Raw genomic sequence first — 20,872 nt, 5'->3', positions numbered from 1 at the left:
ACAACTGGGCTCCCAGCTCCATGGCCAAAAAACAACAAGGACATGTTCATGTCAGCCAGTTGTCAATTAAGGAAAGTGAGTTGAGTATCTGCATATTGGTGAGACGAATATAAAAGATGTTTTTCCCCCAAGGCAAATGACAACTACTAAGAAATGCCTTTCTGAGAAGAGGATTCAAGGGATTTCTGTTTGCCAAAGACACCTCTAACCCAGACAGGAATGAAAGCAATACTTGCCAGTTAGGACATAGTCAATAAGTTGCCTGGCTATAAATTCAGGCTAGCAAATCTGTTTGGCACGATGGATGGGTGAAACAGTAAGTGCAGAGAACATCTGTTGTTATCAGGTTAGTTGAACAGTATTCAGTACACTGTAACTAATTTGAACAATGTTTTGCATTGGAACTGTATTGCAGGATACTTAGTGGAGTTAATTAATGTGGTGAAAATAAAAAAAATGGTAGCATAGGGAGAGGAAAATTAAGAAATGGAAGCAACAGGGGAAATATGCCTTAATATGTTGTTTGGGATGTGATTGAGCATCGTAGATAAAATTGGCATAAAGGTTCATTCTGTGCAAAGTCTTTAATTTAGAGATCATTAAAACATTTCAGAGACACTAAGTCATTAGCTGACTCCTATTGGATAAACAAATATTTTTGTTTGGTTATTTTGAATAGGTAAAAAAAAGTTTAAGATGGTAGAATAGGTTTAAAATGGATTTTCTGAAAAGAAAACTTTTTGAGGCAAGGGAATCAGATCGATGTTTTTATTGGTATAGGGAATTCCTGATGAGGAAAGTCCATCTACCGTTGCAGTAATATCTGCTATGCAATTTACTGTCTTAAGTAGTAGCTTGCAGCACCAAAAGGTTAAGTGATTTGCCTAAGGTCACACAGTCAGTATGTGTCAGAGTTCCTGTCTCTAAGGATAGCTCTTTATCCACTGGGCCTCACTGCTTCTCAGCTACTTAATGAGGGGGGCGGATGAGGGAATCTCAAAAACCAATTTCTTTATGCATTATTTTACCCTTTTAAAAGTAGTTGGCATATTCCAGTTTTTGTCTGCAAAAATTGGGATTCCTAGATGCAAGAAGTTTTACATATTTTTTAATAATCTAGCTGAATATAATTTTTAAGTCTATTTTTTGTAATTGGATCACACAGCAGCATTAGATACATGATTTTATGCAAAATAAAAGTGCAAGTTAATACCTTCACAAATGTTTCTGATGCAAAATCATTTTAATGCTATTTTGAAATCCATAAATCAAAAGATCTGTAGGAAAATGTCATCTGCTTTATTTTATGTGTTACAGCAAATGTAAGGACTTTGCAGTGGTTGATACTTTATCCTTTCTCCTTTCATCTAGCTCTACAAAATGAAATTTCTAATAGCCTCCTTTTGCACCTATACCTTGACTGTAACCTTGTGGTACCTTGGTTATATCTTAAGTTGTTGTTCTTGTTGTTTGTCCTTAGTTCTTGAAGAGGACCATGACATCAGGGAGGTGATGCCATGACATGCAAGTGAATTGGATTTAAATGAGGGAGGGCTGTATAAGTAAACAGAATTCATAAAAGTAAATGAAAAATAGTTATGCTATGGCATAGAGATGTTATGAGGATCAAATGTGATATTTGCACAGTGCCTGGTACACAGTAGACATTTACTAAGTGTCCCTTCTCCCTTCCCCATCCAAGAGATTAGTGCTGTCCAAGAGTTTCCTTCTTTTGCTAGAAGTCTGGGTTCCAGAACTCTTAAAATTTAGAATTGTTAGTGAGAAAACTCAGAGGACAGTGTGGCCCAAGAAATCTCACTTTTCTTGCTAGAAGGCTGGATTTGGGGATTGAACTGCTCAGGAACCCTCCCCTATTTTACCCAGGAACCTGTTGTTCCTAATCTCTAGATGAGTCTTTGTTAAACTGGTGTTCAGGACCTCTTATCACTAATACCATGTGATTACTCTCTCCATTTGGCTGCCAAATGGTTGAGATCATGTGGGCCTCTGCCACTGCCTCTAATGGACTCATTCCTGGCATTTAGAATTCGGGAACTTTGGGTCTCCTCTAAGGCCATAGATATAAGAGCACATGCAACTCTTGTACTTTTCTGCCCATAGCCATTAGTGGATCCCAGGGGAGAACTGTTCCACTTACCCTCACTGCCAGTCCAGGGCTCAGTTCTTCTCTTAGCTCTGTTACTCACTTAGGCTCTTACAAAGAGCACAAGGAGAAAAGGACAACCCTATAATTGATTCCCCCCTAACCCCCACCAACCCTAGCACCTTGTAAAAAGCCTCATCTCCTTCCACAAGTATAAGTGGGTATACTTGGATATACAACAACAGTATAAGACAACCAATTTCATCTTCAAATAATTGACACGGTGGGTAAAATGCGCAACTTCACACTTTTTTCTTTTATTTTCAACATCAAATCTTTATTTGAAGGAAACAAATATATTTTTATTCTTGATTAGACTGTTGTCCCAGATAAAAGTCATCTGGACAGGAATCAATTCCTAAAATCCTTTGCTAGTCTGAAGAGGAGGAAATAGAAGCAATATTTGAGTCCCACTTCTTTCATTCCACAAAAGAAAATGGATGGATGCATGAAGAGACTAATGTTGAGACCTCAAGGTTCTTGTAGTTTTTTTTTCTTATAACAAGTCAATCCAGAATTGATTAGGAATAGATTCCAACTGGATCCCTGTATCCAACACAATTGTACTGACAGCTACCCAAGAATCAGGACATATGGGGTCTTATGGAGATGGTCTGGGGAGGGGGAGGAATACCTACCTGGACTAGACTTAGCAGCATATAAAATTTTGTTTTCACAGATATTCTATATTGACTCTCTCAGTTCCAAATAAGGCCTAGAATTCCAGATAGAGATTTATTTATTCCAGATAGATTCCAGAGATTATTCCAGATAGAGTTTATTGGGAGATACAGAAGGACTCCATTTTTAATCACCATTCTCCTTTCATTATTGTCAGATAGTCTATCCTTGCCAGGGCAAGGAAACTCTCAATCAGGTTATCACCTCCTTTGAACATCATCTTCAATTTGCTCCAAAGTCTTTCCCTTTGTTTCATGAACACAGAGTAATATGAAAATCACACCAAAGACGCCAGAAAGTCAGAAAGTTTCATGTGGAGTAAGAACATCCATGAAACTGTTGAATTCTCTTTAAAAAAAACAAACAAACAAAAAAACAAACAAAACACCATAATCCTGCTGGTCAGAACATAGACTCTACTGGCTACACCCTTAACTTGGAGAGAGAATATTTCTGACATCCCTAGCCAAGGGATGGGACCTAAGCCTAAAGAAAACCTATGAGGAAGAATCCCATGCTAAACCCCTCTGGTCACAGCAGTCCGGAGTTGACTCCTACAGACTCTGTGTTCAAGTATATGAGGAGATCAGGATGTGAAGAGTTGTTAGGAATATGAAGATTAATTTTAAAGTAGACACCAAACATCATGGAGCTGAGATCCATGATAACTTCTGACAGCACCAGGAGTAGCTTCCAGCCAGCTCTGTCCATGCAGCTAAGTCAATGAAGACCACCTAGAGGATCTCCACATTGACTGAGACAAAGATACTCTCCTTAAAGTTGGCTTCTTCAAAAGTGGTCTCTGTATAAAACAACATTGCACTGATACCTGAGAATTGCTGGAAAGCCATTAGTAACATATTGATGAGAAATGATTTGCAAGTAGCTGGGTTCTTCAAATCTGCCAAAGGAAATCTGTGGTCCATGTGACTATACTTCTGTTTCACTTCCTGCTTATGTTGTCCTTCCTGTCCTGATCTAGCCCCTTCTGAATCATTGTTGCAACCATTACTTCCTGTTTCTTAGGCATAGTCAGCAGGAACCTTGCTTGGGGGTTTAGGCATGAAACACATGAACAGTAGCATAAAGAAAGGTGGGAGGCAGTCAAGCATGGCCAGAGAACATCATTCCAGGCTTAGCTCTGCAACTGAGGTCACAGTGGTGGCTATCAGCTGTACACATGAGCCAAGCATTCCTTCCTTAGATTTCTGGTAGGATATTTTAGATGTATGCCAGAAAAACAAGGGACGTGACCCCTCCCTGGCTATGCCTGTGAGAAGGCAACCCCTGTATGGAATCCATATATATTCTGGGCCCCAACCACCATGTTGAAGACACCAACAAAAGACACTATTCAGAACATCAGGGTCAACTTCTTTTCAGCCTTGTCTATTAGCCAGCCACCTAGTATACCTCCTACAGCAGCTCTCTGAGTCCCTATGAACCCAAACCAGGAGGCCTTGGCATCCAGGTAGAGGGCTGGGTCCTGACAACTGTAGGCTTGAGATGTCTGAAGAGCTATAGCCTAGGGCTAAGGTGAAGTTGACAGGACCCAGGGAAGTAGCAAAGATGGCCAGGAAGAAGCCCCACAACCAAGGGATCTCAGGCCTTGCTCCCCTGTCCTGAATCCAGGGCACGTAACCATCCAGCACATCCAGCAGCCCACCAGACTGGCTGCTACATTTAGGAACCCAGGGGCCAGATGGAGCTTCTGTAGGAGAAGACCTAGTCCATACTTTTTACAGAGTGATTTCTTTTCCTTCCTTCCTTCCTCTTCCTTCCTTCCTTCCTTCCTTCCTTCCTTCCTTTTCCTTCCTTCTTCCTTCCTCTTCCTTCCTTCCTTCCTTCCTCTCTGTCTCTCTTTCTCTCCTCCTCCTCCTCTTTCTCCTCCTCCTCTTCCTCCTCCTCCTCCTCCTCCTCTTTCTTCTTCTTCTCTCTGTTTCTGTAAAATCATGTTAACTCTGAAACTCATACCTACTCAATATCGCTGGCCCTGTGACTCCACAGTGGTGGACATTGGAGTTTCCTCTCAGATCAGTCATTTAAGGAGGGAGCCCATCTCATAACTGCCCATCCAGCTGCAAGATTCCATAGCCCTACATACCCTCCTGCCATTCCCCCCACCTCTTTTTATGTGGTCTCCCTCATTAGATCGTGAGCTCCCTGAGGGAAAGGACTGGATTTTTCTTTTTGTTTGTCTTTTGTTTTTTTGTTTGTTTTGCTTATGTATCCTTAGCACTTAGCACAGAGCCTGGCATGTGTAGACACTTAATAAATGTTGATTGACTGATTGAATAATTCCTACATTTTTCAGTCACTGTAGTTCTTTGTCAATAGAGTGCTAGATATCAACCTAATATACTTGTGTTTTTAATTTTGTGTTTTTAAGAATGTATATTGCTCCCAAGGAAATATGTGAAAGTTGTAATTCCTTGAGAGCCCATTTCAATGACTGTTAGAAATTGCAATGGCTGTAGGTATGGGGACGTCAAGTATTTCAAGAATCATTTATGCCCACAGAATCAGATACATCGAATCATAAAAGTGTGTTAAAAAAAAAAGTTTAAAACATGCCAAGAACTCACAAATGATTGGTACAAAACAGCATAATTAATTCTCAGGAAAAAACAGCAAAGTCCCTTCAGAAGGACATGGCAACCAGAGTGATCACTGCTAGTTCTTCTACAATATAGCATAAATTTCTAGAAGTTGGAAGAACGGTGAAAACCAGCAAAAAGGATAGCTGCTAACTGTTGCTGTGCAAAAAAAAAGAAAAGAAAAGAAAGAAAATATGGGTAAGGAAACACAAAGACTGAAGAATGAAGATTGGGAAAAAGGTAATTTTTACCAATGAAACCCACTTTTTTTCATTCGGGGCTGTACAGGAAACTTGTCAAAAGTCCAGTTGAACCTATACTATCTGGGCATTTTCATCACATTGTTAAAATACCCACACCCAAAAATGTGTAACCCAGTATTTTCCTGCAGAAGCCACCCTATAAGGCAACAGCATTGATATTATTGAACGGGAATGGGGTTGGGAGGAATGTGGGACTGTTTTATGGAGAATTCTGGGGAAAGATGCTGGAATGAAAAGCAAGTGAGAGGCTGGAGTTTTGTTCTCCATCTTGACACCATGTGTAGTTATTTTCAGATTTGAGCAATTAGCCTGCCACTGATTTGTGCTCCTTTAGGCTTCCCTGCAAAGACTGAGAGGCAGCTGTGGTTACTGCTCCCATTAATAATGCTGCTGACACTGGGTTGAGAGGAACAGGTTTGATGAGATGACCTTAACTGCCCCTTAGAGACAATGTCCATCCCCTGTGACTGAGAGAAGAAAGCAGCAGTCAGTTCTCTGTTGTGGCTGGCAGTGTTCCTTCTGTGAATCTATCTGATTTAAGTCACATTGAAATGGGCTATAATCAAGGCTAGACCTGGAAAAATGAACTTTCTATAAAAGGGGTGTGTGTGTATGTGTATGTGTATACATATATATGTATATATATATATATATACATATATGTATGTATATATGATGTCAAGTGTGATGAGTGGTTTCATAGTGAAAAATTAAATAATGTGTCATAATCTTGTGAACTCAATACTGATTTGTATAAAGCACATGGTTGCAGCCAAAAAAAAGCATGGTACATATTAAAAGTTTTAAAAGATAAAAAATTTAGAAGATTTACTGTATAAGTCAATATAATTATTTTACTTTGTTTCTATTAATTCATCATAAAGAGGGTTTATCCAAGCCTATTTTATTCAATTAGTATTTCAGGTGGTAGTTGGAATAGAGGGCCTCTGAAATCTTTTCCAACTCTAAGATTCGATTGTATGATTCCATGAGTCAGTTTGATAAAACTCAGCCAAAATTATGTGCAAGGTACTATGCCAGGTGCTATAGGGTGTACAAAGTTACCTCATATCCCTGTCCTGAGGGGACATGTGCATATAAAAATAATGTAAGGCAGAATACAAGTGCTATTAGAGAACACAGAAGGAGGAAGAGATATTCTTCCAGGGGCTGAGAAAAAAGCATAAATGGAAAGCCTTTATTATTAGGGGTTTTTTTTGTTCCAAAGATAATAAAGTATTGGGCATACAAATGGAAAAATCAAGATATTCCCTGTTCTCAGGGTGCTTACTTTCTGAGTGAGACAACAAGAAGAGGAAGGTTCTGTTTCATGGAACATGAAATCTTCAATGGAAGATTGAAAGATCGAACGATATTTAGAGTTTAGCAGCTGAAGCACTGGTTCAAATGGCAAAGCCAAGGTTTGGGGGAAGTAATTATGGAGCAGATTCCAATGACTGTTGGAAAGATGATAGTAGGTCCAAAGATCAGAGTGGAGTGTGGATCTCCTTAAAACTGGCAGAGGTGGGGATGATAAAATAAGCATTTGAACAAGAACTAGTGCTTAACACCTAATAGGACCTGGACAATGGATGTTGGATTAGGGAAGGGGAAAATCCTTGGCACCTTTTGCTTTACCTCTACATTCCTCCAAAAGGTTGCTGGGCTGTTCATCAATGGCAGACTAGGCTGAAGGAGGGAAAGGAATAGAGCTCCCTATTGGTATTGGTTTGTTGGTGGCAGCTTATTGGGGAAATATGACAAATAGGATTAGGGCTAGGCTTTGAAGGAGAGGAAAGGAAGCATCCTAGAACGCTAGGAAGAAACATGGTTCTTAAGTCAAAGGATTTGTATGAAGATTCTGCCTCCAGCACTTACTTCCTATATGACTTGATACAGGTCACTTTGAGATTTAGTTTATTTATTTGCAGAATAAGGTAGAAGGATTTCTGCTCATCTTGACCCATTGGTGAACCAATTCAACTCTACATTGTCCTCCTCTCTTGAATCCTTAGTTTCCTTATAATATCACCAGTTCTCATCCAAGCCTCACCCTTGGATTACTCCAACCAAATGCTGCCTTTGCTTCTACACATGTGTTGCTGAACAAAGGTGGAGAAAATCATGTGACCATTCTGACTGGGTCCACTAGTCATTTTGCCTTGGGGTTGCTGCTTTTCTTGTATATGAATATTTAGTTTGGAGAGGATGTCTTTGATCAGTCCAGCACTCTGTGCCACACATCACCTTTGACACTCTCACATCCTGTCTGTCTCTTCTCCTTACAATGACATAGTCTATTAAATGTCAGTGTTCGCTGCAAGGGTGCATCCATGAAATTTTGTTGTGTTTAGCAAATGGATGTGACATATAAAAGGTTTGAGAGATGTCGTTTCTGGGTAATTAATCATTTTATTAATGGTGCTAGCATATAATTAATAAAAGAGGATCAGTGACATTCTTAAATGCCAAAGACCCTTCATGGAACCCACTCAAGACTTATATGCCCTTGAAAGAGTTGGTGTTCCTCAGGATGGCAATCAACTCTGATTAGCTACAATTTATGAGTAGAATGAATATTATAATGAGAGGTGGACCTATTCTAATGAGGGGCTGATGATATCATTTATTTTCCAGCCACACCCAGCCTTGGCCAATCTAGGCAAAGGATCTACACTCCCTGCCCCCCCCAATCTGTCTGAGTGAACACAATGGGTCAGAATTCACCTTAGATTAAATTCTTCTTAAGGTTTTCTAGTTGGGTGGTGCAACAGCTCCATCTAGATAAGGTAGTTTATGTGGGAAAAAATTTTGGGAGAGGTCAAGGATCTTCCCAATAATTTATTATTTAATAATAATTTCTCTTATGGAAGACAGTGTTGATGATGAGAAGGTCATGAGACATACAAATCTTTAGTAGTAAGTGACCACGGCTGTTGCTGTTTCCAACTCCATTTCTCTCAAAGATTCCCTGCCATATCTGATAGTCTATGCCTACTCTGGCATTAAAGTCACCTAGAATTACAAGCTTGTTTTCTTTTGGCATATTGATGATAAGAGTCTCCAGGTCATCATAAAATTTTTCTTTGACCTCATTAGGTGGGAGCACATGCACTGATAATGGTAGTGTGGTGCTCTCCTGCAGGCGGCAATCATATTGCCTTGAGCCTGTCCTTCACTCCTTTTGGTAGGCATACAAACTTGTTGACTAGATTAGTTTAGATTATGAAACCTGCACAAGCTTCACAGTGCTCCTCTTCACTGTGGCCGCTCCAGAAAAATGTGTATCTAGTTTCGACTTTGATAAGTTGGACTTCCTTTGCCAGCTTTGTTTCACTCAGGGATGCTGTTTGGATGTGATATGTACTGAGTTCTTTTACAACAAGAGCTGTTTGTCTTTCAGGTCTACTGGATTTCATGTTGTCTATGAGTGTGCTCACATTCCACGTCCTGATGATCAGTGAATCATCTTTGCAAAAGTTTTTGTACATTTCTTTTGTGTTTCAATTTCAAGGTGGGATCCCTGCTTGCCAAGCTAAGCAGGCCAGGTTTGGGTGAAGCAGAGAATTTTTAGGGCACTTCTTCTAGCTCCTTCCTCACCAGGAGGTGAGCAGTGTGGTCCTTCAAAAAAGTGGTTCAGACACCCTGGGGGCTGCTGAATTCCACCACTGCTGCAGTCCAGTGACCGTATGACTTGGGCCATCTGTGTGCAGGGTTGTGACAGCTCCCAGTGTATCCACATCTTCTCCTTTGTCACTTGCATGTTACCACAGTGATGAGGGTCAGATTGTGTTGTGGCAGGGTTGTCTCAAAAGAATTCACAGACTCAGACTGTCTCCAAACCAAGCAAAGGCATTTATTGTGGTTTTGAGGTTTCACACTTTGGTAAGTGGGCTAAGTTCCTCATTGGAGCTAGTGATTTCAGTAAGGCAAGACAGGCAATTTTATAGACTATATGATGCTAATTATACAACAGAAAATATGAATATGAACATAGAAGATATTAATATTACAAGGCAGGAGGGGTTTGTTAAAGGATTAGGCAATGGGGGAGGAGTCCCAACCGTGGTGAAACTGTATGTGTGATTTCCCATAATGCATTCAGAAAAACCCAAACTGTATTGGGGGCATTATATATGATAATGATATTATAATAAGCCTCTCTATGTCATAAGTTTACTTTAGGCTAGTTCTTTACTATTACTGTGCAAGTGCCATCTTAGGAAACCATTCTTGGTTTAGTGGTAAAGCATCCTGATCTGCATCCTGGGGGTGCTGATTTCTGATTGGCTGGCTCTTGTGGTCCTGTTTGGGCAAGACATTGCTGGATATTGTGGTCCTGTCAGGGGCTAAATGGATGATGTGGTCAGGTGATGTGGGGCATGTGAGGAAGTTAGAGTATTTAGTCTGGGGTTAGAATTCCATCAATAAGACTTTGAGGTAGTTAAAAATGGTAAAATGGTATGGATGATGTGTTTTGATTCTCACATAAATTGGATTTAATTGATACAGAATTGCACAAAGACTTCACTCTTTCTTCCAGAGTCACTGGATTCCATTGACAAGACAGACACAAGAAAAATGGTGGTAGCTCAGGATACAGTGGGTGACCTTGGCATTTTTGATGTCTAACCAAGCTCTAAGCACTCTACAGCATCTGATTCAGGGACCTTCATGGACATTGGAATAAATTATTCTCATCTGCCATTCCACTAGGGGGAAATCTTCATAATCTCAGGGTAGACACCCCTCTCACTCACCAAAGGGTTTGACCTTTCAGTTGCCCTCAACATGGTTTAGCCTGTCTGCCAACATGGTTTACCAGGGTGTGGCCCCTGCACAAGCTAAAGCTTCTTGGAGCCACAGTTGAGAGTTTGGTGAATCAGGTGGACACCAAAGATGTAAAGCAGCCCCGAAAAGGGCTTGGCAGCCCTCACACCAGAGGGACCAGTCTTCCCTGAATGCACCCTATGCTCCAGGGAAACTATATTATGATAAAAAGTATCATAGATAATGAAGTAATATCAATACTAAACTTATGCACCAAATGCTATAGCATCTAGATTTTTAAAGGAAAAGTTAAATGAATTACAGATGGAAATAGATAGTAAAATTGTAATACTGGCAGACTTCAATCTTTTCCTCTCAGAACTAGATAAATCTAACCAAAAAAGAAATAACTAAAAAGTCAAAGACATGAATAGAATCTTAGATAAGCTAGATATGATAGATGTCTGGAGAGAATGTAATAGGAATAGAAAGGAATACACCTTTTGCTCAGCAGTACATGGCACTTTACAAAAATTGACCATATATTAAGGCATAAAAATTTCACAGTTAAATGCAGAAAAGCAGAAATACTAAATGCATCCTTTTCAGAGCATGATGCAATAAAATTATATTTAATAGGGGGCCATGGAAACACAGATTAAAAATTAATCAGAGACTAAATAACCTAATCTTAAAGAATGAGTAGGTTAAAGAACAACAAATAACTTTATTAAAGAGAATGACAACAATATCATATCATATCAAAACCTATGGGATACATTAAAAGCAGTAATCAGAAGAAAATTCATATCTCTAAATGCTTACATCAACAAAATAGAGAAAGAGCAGACCAATGATTTGAGTATGCAATTTAAAAAAATAGAAAAAGAACAAAGTAAAAATTCTAAATTAAACACCAAATTGGAAAGCCTAAAAATTAAAAATGAAATTAATAAAATTGAATGTAAGAAAACCATTGAATTAATGAATAAAACAAGAAGTTGGTTTTGTAAAAAGAAATTGATAAACCATTAGTTAATATGATTTTTAAAAAAGAGAAGAAAACCAAATTACTAGAATCAAAAATGAAAAGGGTAAATATGTTGCTAATGAAGATGAAATCAAGGCAATTATTAGGATTTATTTTCCTCAATTATATGCCAATAAATTTAACAATTAAGTGACATGGAAGAATATTCACAAAATATAAACTACCTAAATTAACAGAAGAGAAAGCATATGTATTGTGATGTTTAAAAAATTTGCAAGACATAATTTCTGGGTAATCAATCATTTTATTAATAATGCTAGCATATTACCAATAAAATGAGTCAGTGATACTCTCAAATGCCAAAGATAAATTATTGCAGTGGGTTCACAGTTTAAAAGGCCTTTGAAGAATGGGTGTTCCTGAGGGTGACAACCAACTCTTATTGGTTAACAATGAGAGAGAATGAATATTACAATGACAGGTTGACCTATTGTAATGAGGGGGCTAGGGGTGGAAAATGTAACTTCCATATGTCATTTACTTCTAAATTGTCCAGTCTTGGGCAATCTAATCAAAGAATTTATTACCACCCATACCTATGTAGAACATCTTTGATTAAATTCCTTATGAGGTTGGATGAGGTCTGAACAAGATTGAGAAGAAAGTTAATTCAATCTCATTATCAGCAGTGTCCTTCAGAGACTGAACACCCTACAGGCTTCTGAAAAAACCCTGGTGCTAATTCAGTAATTAATAATCAATTATTAATAGGAGGGAGAAATAATCATTTCTCTCAATATAAATAAATTTTTCCTTAAAATGATAAGAACCATCTACCTAAAACTGTCAGCAAGCATTATTTTTAATGGGGGTAGGCTAAAAGCTTTCCCAATAAGATCAAGAGTGAAACAAAGATGCCCATTATCACCAAGATTAATTAATATTGTAGTGGAAATGTTACCAATAACAGTAAGAGAAGAAAAAGAAATTGAAGGAATTAAAATGAGCAATGAAGTAATAACACTATCTCTTTATAGATGATATGATGATATACTTGGAAAATACTAGAGATTTAACTGAACAGTTAGTTGAAACAATAATTTTAGCAAAGTAATAGGATATAAAATAAACCTACATAAATCATTAGCATTTCTACATATCACCAACAAAACCCTGAAAGAAGGGATATTAAGAGATATCTCATTTAAAATAACTGTAGACTGTATAAAATACCTGGGAGCATATCTGCCAAGACAAACCCAGGAAGTATATGAACATAATTATAAAACACTTTTTATACAAATAAAGCCAGATTTAATAATTGGAGAAATATTCATTTTTTTTGGCAGGGGCGGGGCTAGGCAATAGTGTCAAGTGACTTGCCCAAGGTCACACAGCTAGGAAGTGGTATATGTCTGAGGCCAGATTTGAACTCAGGTCCTCCTGAATCTAGGGCCAGTGCTCTATCCACTGCACCACTTAGCTGCCTCCTGAGAAATAGTCATTGTTTATGGGTGGATAGAGCCAATAAACTAAAAATGACAGTTCTACCTGATCTACCTACTCAATGCCATCCCAATTAAATTATGAAAAAATTATTTTATTGAGCTAGGAAAAAAATCATTTGGAAGAACAAAAGATCAAGAATATCAAAGGAATTGATAAAAAAAATATAAAGGAAGGAGGTTTAACAGTACCAGATCTTAAACTATATTATAAGGTAATAATTATTAAAGTTATCTGGTACTGGCCTTGAAATAGAAAGGTGGATTAGTGGAAGAGAGTAGACATAACATACACAGTAGTAAATGATTATGGTAACCTTGTGTTTGACAAATATAAAGATTTAAACTTTGTGGATAAGAATAAATTATTTGGTTAAAAAAATGTTGAGAAAATTGTAAAGAAGTCTGGCAGAAATTGGGTATAGATCAATATCTTATACCATTTAAGATAAGGTCAAAATGGGTAAATGACCTAGATATAAAAGGAAATATCACAAGAAGACTAGAACAACTTGGAACACATTACCTATCAGACTTATGGATAGAAGAATTTATGAACAAGAAATACAGAGTATTATGAGATGTAAAATGGATAATTTTGAGTACATTAAATTAAAAAGTTTTTGCACAAATAAAATAGATGTAGCCAAGATTAGAAGGAAAGCAGAAAGCTGGGGGAAATTTTGTAGACAGTTTGTCAGATAAAGGTCTCATATCTCAAATCTATAGAGAACTATGTAAAATTTATAAGAAAATGAGTCATTCTCCAATTGATAAATGGTCAAAGGATATGGTCAGGCAGTTTTTCTATGAGGAAATAAAAACTATATATAGTCATATGAAAAATGCTCTAAATTGTTATTGATTAGAGAAATGCAAATTAAAATAACTTTGAGATATCATCTCACACCTACCAGATTGGCTAAAATGATAGAAGGAGAAATGACAAATGTTGGAGGGGATGTGGAAGAACTGGGACATTAATATACTGTTGGTGAAACTGTGAACTGATCTAATCATCTTGAAGAACAATCTGGAATTATGCCCAAAGAGTTATAAAACTGTATATCTTTTGACCCAGAAATACTACTATTACATGTGTTTTCCAAGGTGATCACGGAAAAAGGAAAAGAACCTATATGTTCTAACATGCTTATAGTAGCTCTCTTTGTGGTGGCAAAGAACTGAAAAATGAGAAGCTGCCCATCAATTGGGGAATGGCTAAACAAGTTGTGATATATGATTGGGATGGCACATCACTGTGTTGTAAAAAATGATGAGCTGGTTGATTTTAGAAAAACATGGAAAAAGTTGCATGAAATAATAAAAAGTGAAGTGAGCAGAACCAAGAGAATGTTGTATACAGTCATAGCAATATAGTTTGAAGAATAATTGTGAACAAACAAGTTATTCTTAAGTACTATAAATATTCAAATCAACTATAAAGGACCTACAAAGGAGGATGCTATTTACCTCCAGAGAAAGAATTGATAAATATAAGTATGCATAGTTTGGTTTCATATATATTTATAAATCTGTTTCAAATGGTGGTTTTTCTCTCTAGTGCGGGGAGGGAGGGAGACATTTTGGAATTTAAAATAAAACAATGAATAAATAAATAAGTAAATAAATAAAATTCATAGCTCATGGCTACTAGAACTCTCTCTCTCTCTCTCTCTCTCTCTCTCTCTCTCTCTCTCTCTCTCTCTCTGGAGTCATCACGGACGTTTCCTTTAGGTTGAAATATAGAAGATGATATCAACAACTGCTGATCCCCGGGGTACTGATAACATTGCTGCTGATGCCACTAGGAACTACAGATATTTCAATCTTGAAGGTTCAGGTCATCACCTTCTCCATAGGGGTTGGGAGTAGAAATAAAGAGAGAAACTTTATGTTGCCCCCACTCCAGTGGGCAGGTACCACTTAGGACTCCTTTACCATTGGATTTAACCTTTACTAGACTCATTATTGCTTGAAACTATGTATTGGCTTGATTTGTTATATATTTTATTTATTTATTGGCAATTGGGGTTAAGTGACTTGCCTAGGGTCACACAGCTAGTAAGTGTCAAATGTTTGGTCTGAGGCTGGATTTGAACTCAGGTACTCCTGACTTCAGGGCTGGTGCTCTATCCACTGCACCACCTAGCTTACCCCTTGATGTGTTATAGATAGGACCAGAGATGGAACTGATTCTTTCAGTCAAGCACAAAGTATTTTCTGTCTAACTGTCCTCTCTTTTTATCCAATGATCAAAGAAATTTATTCCTCCTAAAATGAACAAGGACTAGTTCACACCTTTGATTGATTGATTCAATTAAAACAAAGAGCAGGGCCTTCTATGTTTACATCAGTGGGGATATGTGTGTGTGTGTGTGTGTGTGTGTGTGTGTGTGTGTGTGTGTGAGATAGAGAGAGAGAAACTCTCATCCTTGCATTTGTTTTTACCTTTTATTCAGCCCAATGTTCTAAGCTACTAAGATCTTTTAAAATTTTGACTACGTCATCCAGCATGTCAGCTGTTCCTCATAGTTTTGTGTCATCTGCAAAAATCTGTTAAGTACATAATCTATGCCTTTTTCTAAATCATTGATAAAAATATTAAGCAGTACAGGATCACTCAGGTACTTCATCTTTTTTTTTCAGAATTATATTGAATAGCTGTTGAATACTTTGAATCTGCCCATTTAGCTGATTCTGACCCACCTAACTATATTATTATCTATTCTATATCCTTTTCATCTTATCCCTCAAAATAGCAGGGAAACTGCGAAATACTTTACTAAAATTTAGGTAATCTATATCTATAGTACTCCCTTGATCTACCTGTCTGTTGTTGACTCATTTCAGCCATGTCCTACTCTTCCTGACTCCATTTGGGGTTTTCTTGGCAAAGATTCCGGAGCAGTTTACCATTTCCTTCTCCAGCTCATTTTACAGATGAGGGAAATGAGGCCAATAGGGTTAAGTGATTTGCCCAGGTTCACACAGCTAGTGTCTGAGGCCACAACTGAACTCAGGAAGTGGAGTCTTCTTGACTCCAGGCCTGGCGCTCTATTCACTGTGCCCCCTAGCTGACCTGAGTTTTAGTGTAGCAAGCACTTAATAAATGTTTGTTGCCTTGACTTGATATTCAAAAAGCATTTATTGAGCACTTATTATATTCAAGGCACTGGGAATAAAAAGACAGTATATGAAAGTCCCTGATTTCAAGGTGCTTACATTCTTTTGAAGGGGAGGGAATATAATCTGTACATAGATAAATCCACATAAAAATACAAATTATAGAAACACACATATACATACATATAATACATAAACACATATATACATATATATAATGCAAAGCAATTTTTTAAAGAGGAGATCACTAATAATGGGGAGATTGGAAAAGGCCTTATATTGGAAGTGATACCTAAACTGATCTTTTTCTCTCAGCCTCTGTGGAACTCTTTTGCCATTGGTAAGTTTCTCCTGGAACTTCCATCATCCTCCACTCTCCAGTCTTTGCCACTAAGTTCCTGAGCTGTTCTGTGTCCTTTCCCCTCCTTTTAGCTTCTTTGTATGTATTATCTTCCCCAATTAGAATGTAAATTCCTAGAAGGGAGGGATTTATATTCCTAGCACTTACCTCAGTGCTTAGCATATAACAAGTTCTTAAGAAATATGTATTTAGGTTTTCTGATGACATTCTGGAAAGCAAGATAGAGAAATGTGGGCAAAATAATGGATTTGGGACTGTTTGAATGACTGGACCCAGTATTGTTTATAGTTATTTATCCATAATTTAAGACTAACCAATTCCTTTTTATTTCACTTCATGTTTTTAAAATTCATTTTCATTTCCCTTTTTTCAGTGAATTTATTGTCTATTTGTTCTAGCTTGAGAAAAAATTCTAGTTTGTTTCTGATGCCTCTGTTTGTGAAAGCTGAGCATATTTTTCTTTCAGTTAGTGTTTTCCATGTCTGCTTCTTTTAAATATTATTTACTCATATTTTCTTAATATTAGTTTGTTGGTAGCTTTGAGAGTTAAATTTTTTTGAGGGTTTTTTTTTTAATTCTTGGCTTTTCTATTGCTGTTTTGGAGTAACTGAACTTCTTTTAGATTTTTATTCCCTCACTTTCAAGGAAGTTAGGTTGAGTGCAACTTCTGGGTCCTTAGTACATTGAATTCCCAAAGTTTTTGGTTTCAGGACCTGTTTACACTATAAAAAATTATTGAGGACCCCTCAAAGAGCTTTTGCCTGTGTAGGCTTTATTTATTCCTATTCGCCATATTAGAAGTTAAAATATTTTAGTATTCTTATGAAAAGTTTTCCCCTCACGGGCTCCCTAAAAGGGTCTCAGGACTCCTTTTTCTGAACACACACTTTGAGAACCGCTGTTCTAGGGAAAAGATTCAGGGATCTGTCCAAGGTCCTAAGCTATTTAACTTTTTTTAAATTCATGATATGGACAAGGCATGGATAGCACTCTCATCAAATTTACAAATCATATGGAACAGGTAGCCAAAGTTAAAACACTGGACGACGGAATCGGGGTTGAGAAGATCTCACCACAAAAATCATCTGAGCAGTCTTCACCTTAGTTTTTTAATCTGATAAATTAAGAATTTGGACAGCTAAGATACCTTCCAAATTCAAATTCTCTATGATCTTAGATCAAGAGAGATTCAAGAGAAGAAAAGCTCCGGGCAAGGAACATTTTTTCATGAACTACATTTCATTAGAATATGAGTTCCTTGATGGCAGGGGCCGTTTTAGGGTGTTTTTTCTTTGAATCCCTTCGCGTGAAGGTAAGCATTAATGCTGGGGTTGGCAGGAGCTTATGGAGTTCACAATTGCTTACAGAAGAGGCCAATAAGTTCTCCAATTAAGAGGGAAGGTGCTGTTCAAAAGAATGGATTCCAAATCTCAATGTTTTTAGGTTCACAGATTATTGAAACTAGACGGTCCCTTAGATCATTTAGTAGCACAGTGCCTGGCAAACAGGGGATGCTTAATAAATGATTGTTGAATTAAGTTGGCAGGCATTTACAAATTACTTAAAACCTAAAATTCAGTTGTTAGCATAATAATATAACAACGTACTAAATTATTAAAGAGATCCTTTGCAAACGGACAGGTTTCTCCTTGCAAATTTTTAATTGCTGACGGAATCTCTTATGCTATCCCACTTGAAAGAGGTAATACAGTGGAGAGGACAGAGTTGAAGTGGGAGTTAGACGTGGGTTCAAATCTTATCTTTGATACGGCTTTGCTGTGGGACCATTGAATTTAATCTCTTTAATCTATTTGAATTGCATCATTTTCTACATCTGTAAAATGCGTATTATACTGTAATACCTCACAGGCTCTGGTGAGGATCAAGTGCTTTGTAAACTACATGCCTGTCGGCCGTCATTACTGATGAGTGTTCTTATCAGTAAGGGAAGAGGCTGGAAGACTTGTGGTTGACAATACTGTAGAGGACATCCTTGTTGAGGTCGGAGCCGGACTACCGGACCCTGGCTCATGACAGACCGGGAGGATCCCAGAAGGGTGGAAAGCTTTACCTGATAGCAAAGGTAAAAGGCGTGGTCGGGGAAGTCTTCCCCACCCATTCTCAGCCCCACCCAGTCGTTCTCCGCCCCCGCCCCGCTTCGCCATCAACCGCGCAGGCGCAAATTTCCGTCCTCCAGTCCGTCCTCCCAAGCCTTCCAGAGCCCACACCTTCTTTAGCGATTTCGTAGTTCTACGACGCGCCGAAGGCTTACATCCGGTTCCGGTCTCTCATGTTTCTCTTTCCTCCGGTCCTTCCACTAAGATGGCGTCCCGTAAAGAGGGTACCGGTTCTGGCTCCACCAGTTCGACTTCTGCAACCGGCGCGGCCTCGGGCAAAGGAAAAGGCAAAGGCGGCTCGGGAGATTCGGCCGTGAAGCAAGTGCAGATCGACGGCCTGGTAAGTGAGGAGCCCTCCGGACCCACGTGGACGGGCGCTTCTCCGAGCACTCCCCGCGCCCAGCGCCTGAGCCTACATTCGGCTCTGATGTTGTCAGGCCTTTGCTCCCCTGGGCTCCGTGAGGGAGGCGAGGGCGGTCTCGTTCTTCTCTCTCTTCCTCCATTTGTCTGGGTGCGCGTCTAGACTGCGTGTCTCTGACACCTTTTGAGGAAGAGTCGGAGCGTGGGTGAAGAAGAGCTTGGCAGGCAGAGAAATGGCCAAAATTGGGGCTTGGCATTTTAAAAAGTAGCTTGTATCGATACCTTTGTTTTTATGTAGCCTATTATTTCGCCTGTATCTTGCCTTCCCAGAGTCATCTCAAATAATAAAGAACTTTTTTAGGGGGAAAAATATAAACCAACCCATTAAAAAAACCTGACAAAATATGCCATTATTTTCACTCATATCTCCTCCGACTTTTCTCCTCTCCCCATTTCTACGAAAGGTGGGAGGGAGAGATCTTTTCATCTTTTCTTTGGGGCCAAACTTGTTTTTCTTAATTTAGCCACATTAACTTGTTTGTCGTGGTGATTCTTTCCATTAACATTGTCATAGTTATTATGTCCACTGTTTGTTTTTTCTCATTCTGCTTATTTTTTGCATCAGTTCACTTAAGTCTTCCCAAACGTCATCCAAAAGATCTTTGGTACTCTCTTCTCTCTAGGTTTACTGGATACTACTGTCTCCTGGTTCTTCTCCAGTCTGTCTGACTGTTCTTTTTCAGTCTTTGCTAGGTTTTCATCCAGATCACACCCACTAACCTTGGGTTTCCCAGAGGGCTCAGTCCTGGGCCGCCATCTCTTCTTTTATGCTTCTTCACTTGGTGATCTTTATCAGCTCCCATAGCATTCAGTTATCATCTCAGTGCTGCTGATTCTTAAATCTACTTATTCAGGCCTAACTTTTCTGCTGACCTTTTATCTCCAAATCTTATATTTAATGTCATATCTCTAATTGCCTATTAGAAAACTCAAACTGGGTCTTCAACATGTCTAAAACGGAACTCATCATTCCCTTCTCCCTTTCCCCACCTCCCCCAAATCAGTAAACTCATGTGACTCTCTTGACTTTCAGGGAGTCTTCCAGTCTTCTCACATCTCACTTAACTGCTACATGCTCTGAGATCTTGTGACATTGGCCTCCTTGCCATTCCTCCTACAGGACATTCTCACCTTGGGGTGTTTTCATTAGCCCTCTCATCTCCACCTTTTGGCTTCCTTCTTTAGCTGAAATTCTACCTTCTGTGAGAAGCAGCCTTTCCCAGTTCCTCTTAGTGTTACTGCCTACACTCTGTTGATTATCTCCAGTTTATCCTGTGTATATCTTGTTTTTAGATAGTTGTTTCATGTTTTCACCTTTAGACCGAGCTTCTTGCAGTTAGAGACTGTTTTAGCCTTTGTATTCCTAGTTTAGCACAGAGCTTTGCACATTTATAGATGCTTTAATAATCATAAGACTGTCTAAGTTTAGTGAAACTCAAGTGGATTATGTTTATAAGCATAAGACTTGGCTATATAGCTTGTTTGCATATAGCTTTTTTTTTGCATTTTGTTTCCCCTATTGTGAACTGCTTGAGGGTATCTGCCTTTCTTTCTTTTTCTTTTCTTTGTTTTTTCTTTTTCTTTTTGTGTGTGAGGCAATTAAAGTTAAGTGATTTGCCTGGAGTTACACAGTGAGTATTACGAGTCTGAGATTGGATTTGAACTCAGGTCTGACTCCAGGGTCAGTACTTTATTCACTGTTTTCTGCCTTTCTTTGTATCCCAAGCCCTTAGCACAGTTCCTGGCACATTATAGGTACTTATTAAATGCTTATTGACTATCAGATTGGCAAAGATGACAGAAATGGAAAATTACAGTTGTGAGAGGGACTGGAGGAAGACAGGCACACTAATGTGCAGTTGGAGTTGTGAATTTTG

At 38.5% G+C, this 20,872-nt stretch overlaps 1 protein-coding gene and 1 pseudogene across 1 annotated transcript in view; one reads left to right on the top strand and one right to left on the bottom strand.

The window, feature by feature from the left end:
• Nucleotides 1–3,045: 3,045 nt before the first annotated feature.
• On the bottom strand, nt 3,046–9,468 carry LOC144456582 (solute carrier family 2, facilitated glucose transporter member 8 pseudogene; annotated as a pseudogene).
• A 9,282-nt stretch (nt 9,469–18,750) lies between these two features.
• Nucleotides 18,751–20,872, top strand: part of EIF3H (eukaryotic translation initiation factor 3 subunit H) — a 96,806-nt gene continuing 94,684 nt past the window's right edge. The window contains exon 1 of the mRNA XM_020965433.2: nt 18,751–18,915. Within this exon, the coding sequence (XP_020821092.1) occupies nt 18,781–18,915 (135 nt within the window). The 5' untranslated portion in view covers nt 18,751–18,780. The remainder of the gene's footprint in view (nt 18,916–20,872) is intronic.

This window comes from Phascolarctos cinereus, unplaced genomic scaffold (assembly GCF_003287225.1).
Source record: "Phascolarctos cinereus isolate Bilbo 61053 unplaced genomic scaffold, phaCin_HiC Scaffold_4;HRSCAF=312, whole genome shotgun sequence".
In the NCBI taxonomy this organism is placed as follows: Eukaryota; Metazoa; Chordata; class Mammalia; order Diprotodontia; family Phascolarctidae; genus Phascolarctos; species Phascolarctos cinereus.
Note: the sequence above shows the minus strand (reverse complement) of the source record. Positions and strands in the feature narration are given on the sequence as shown.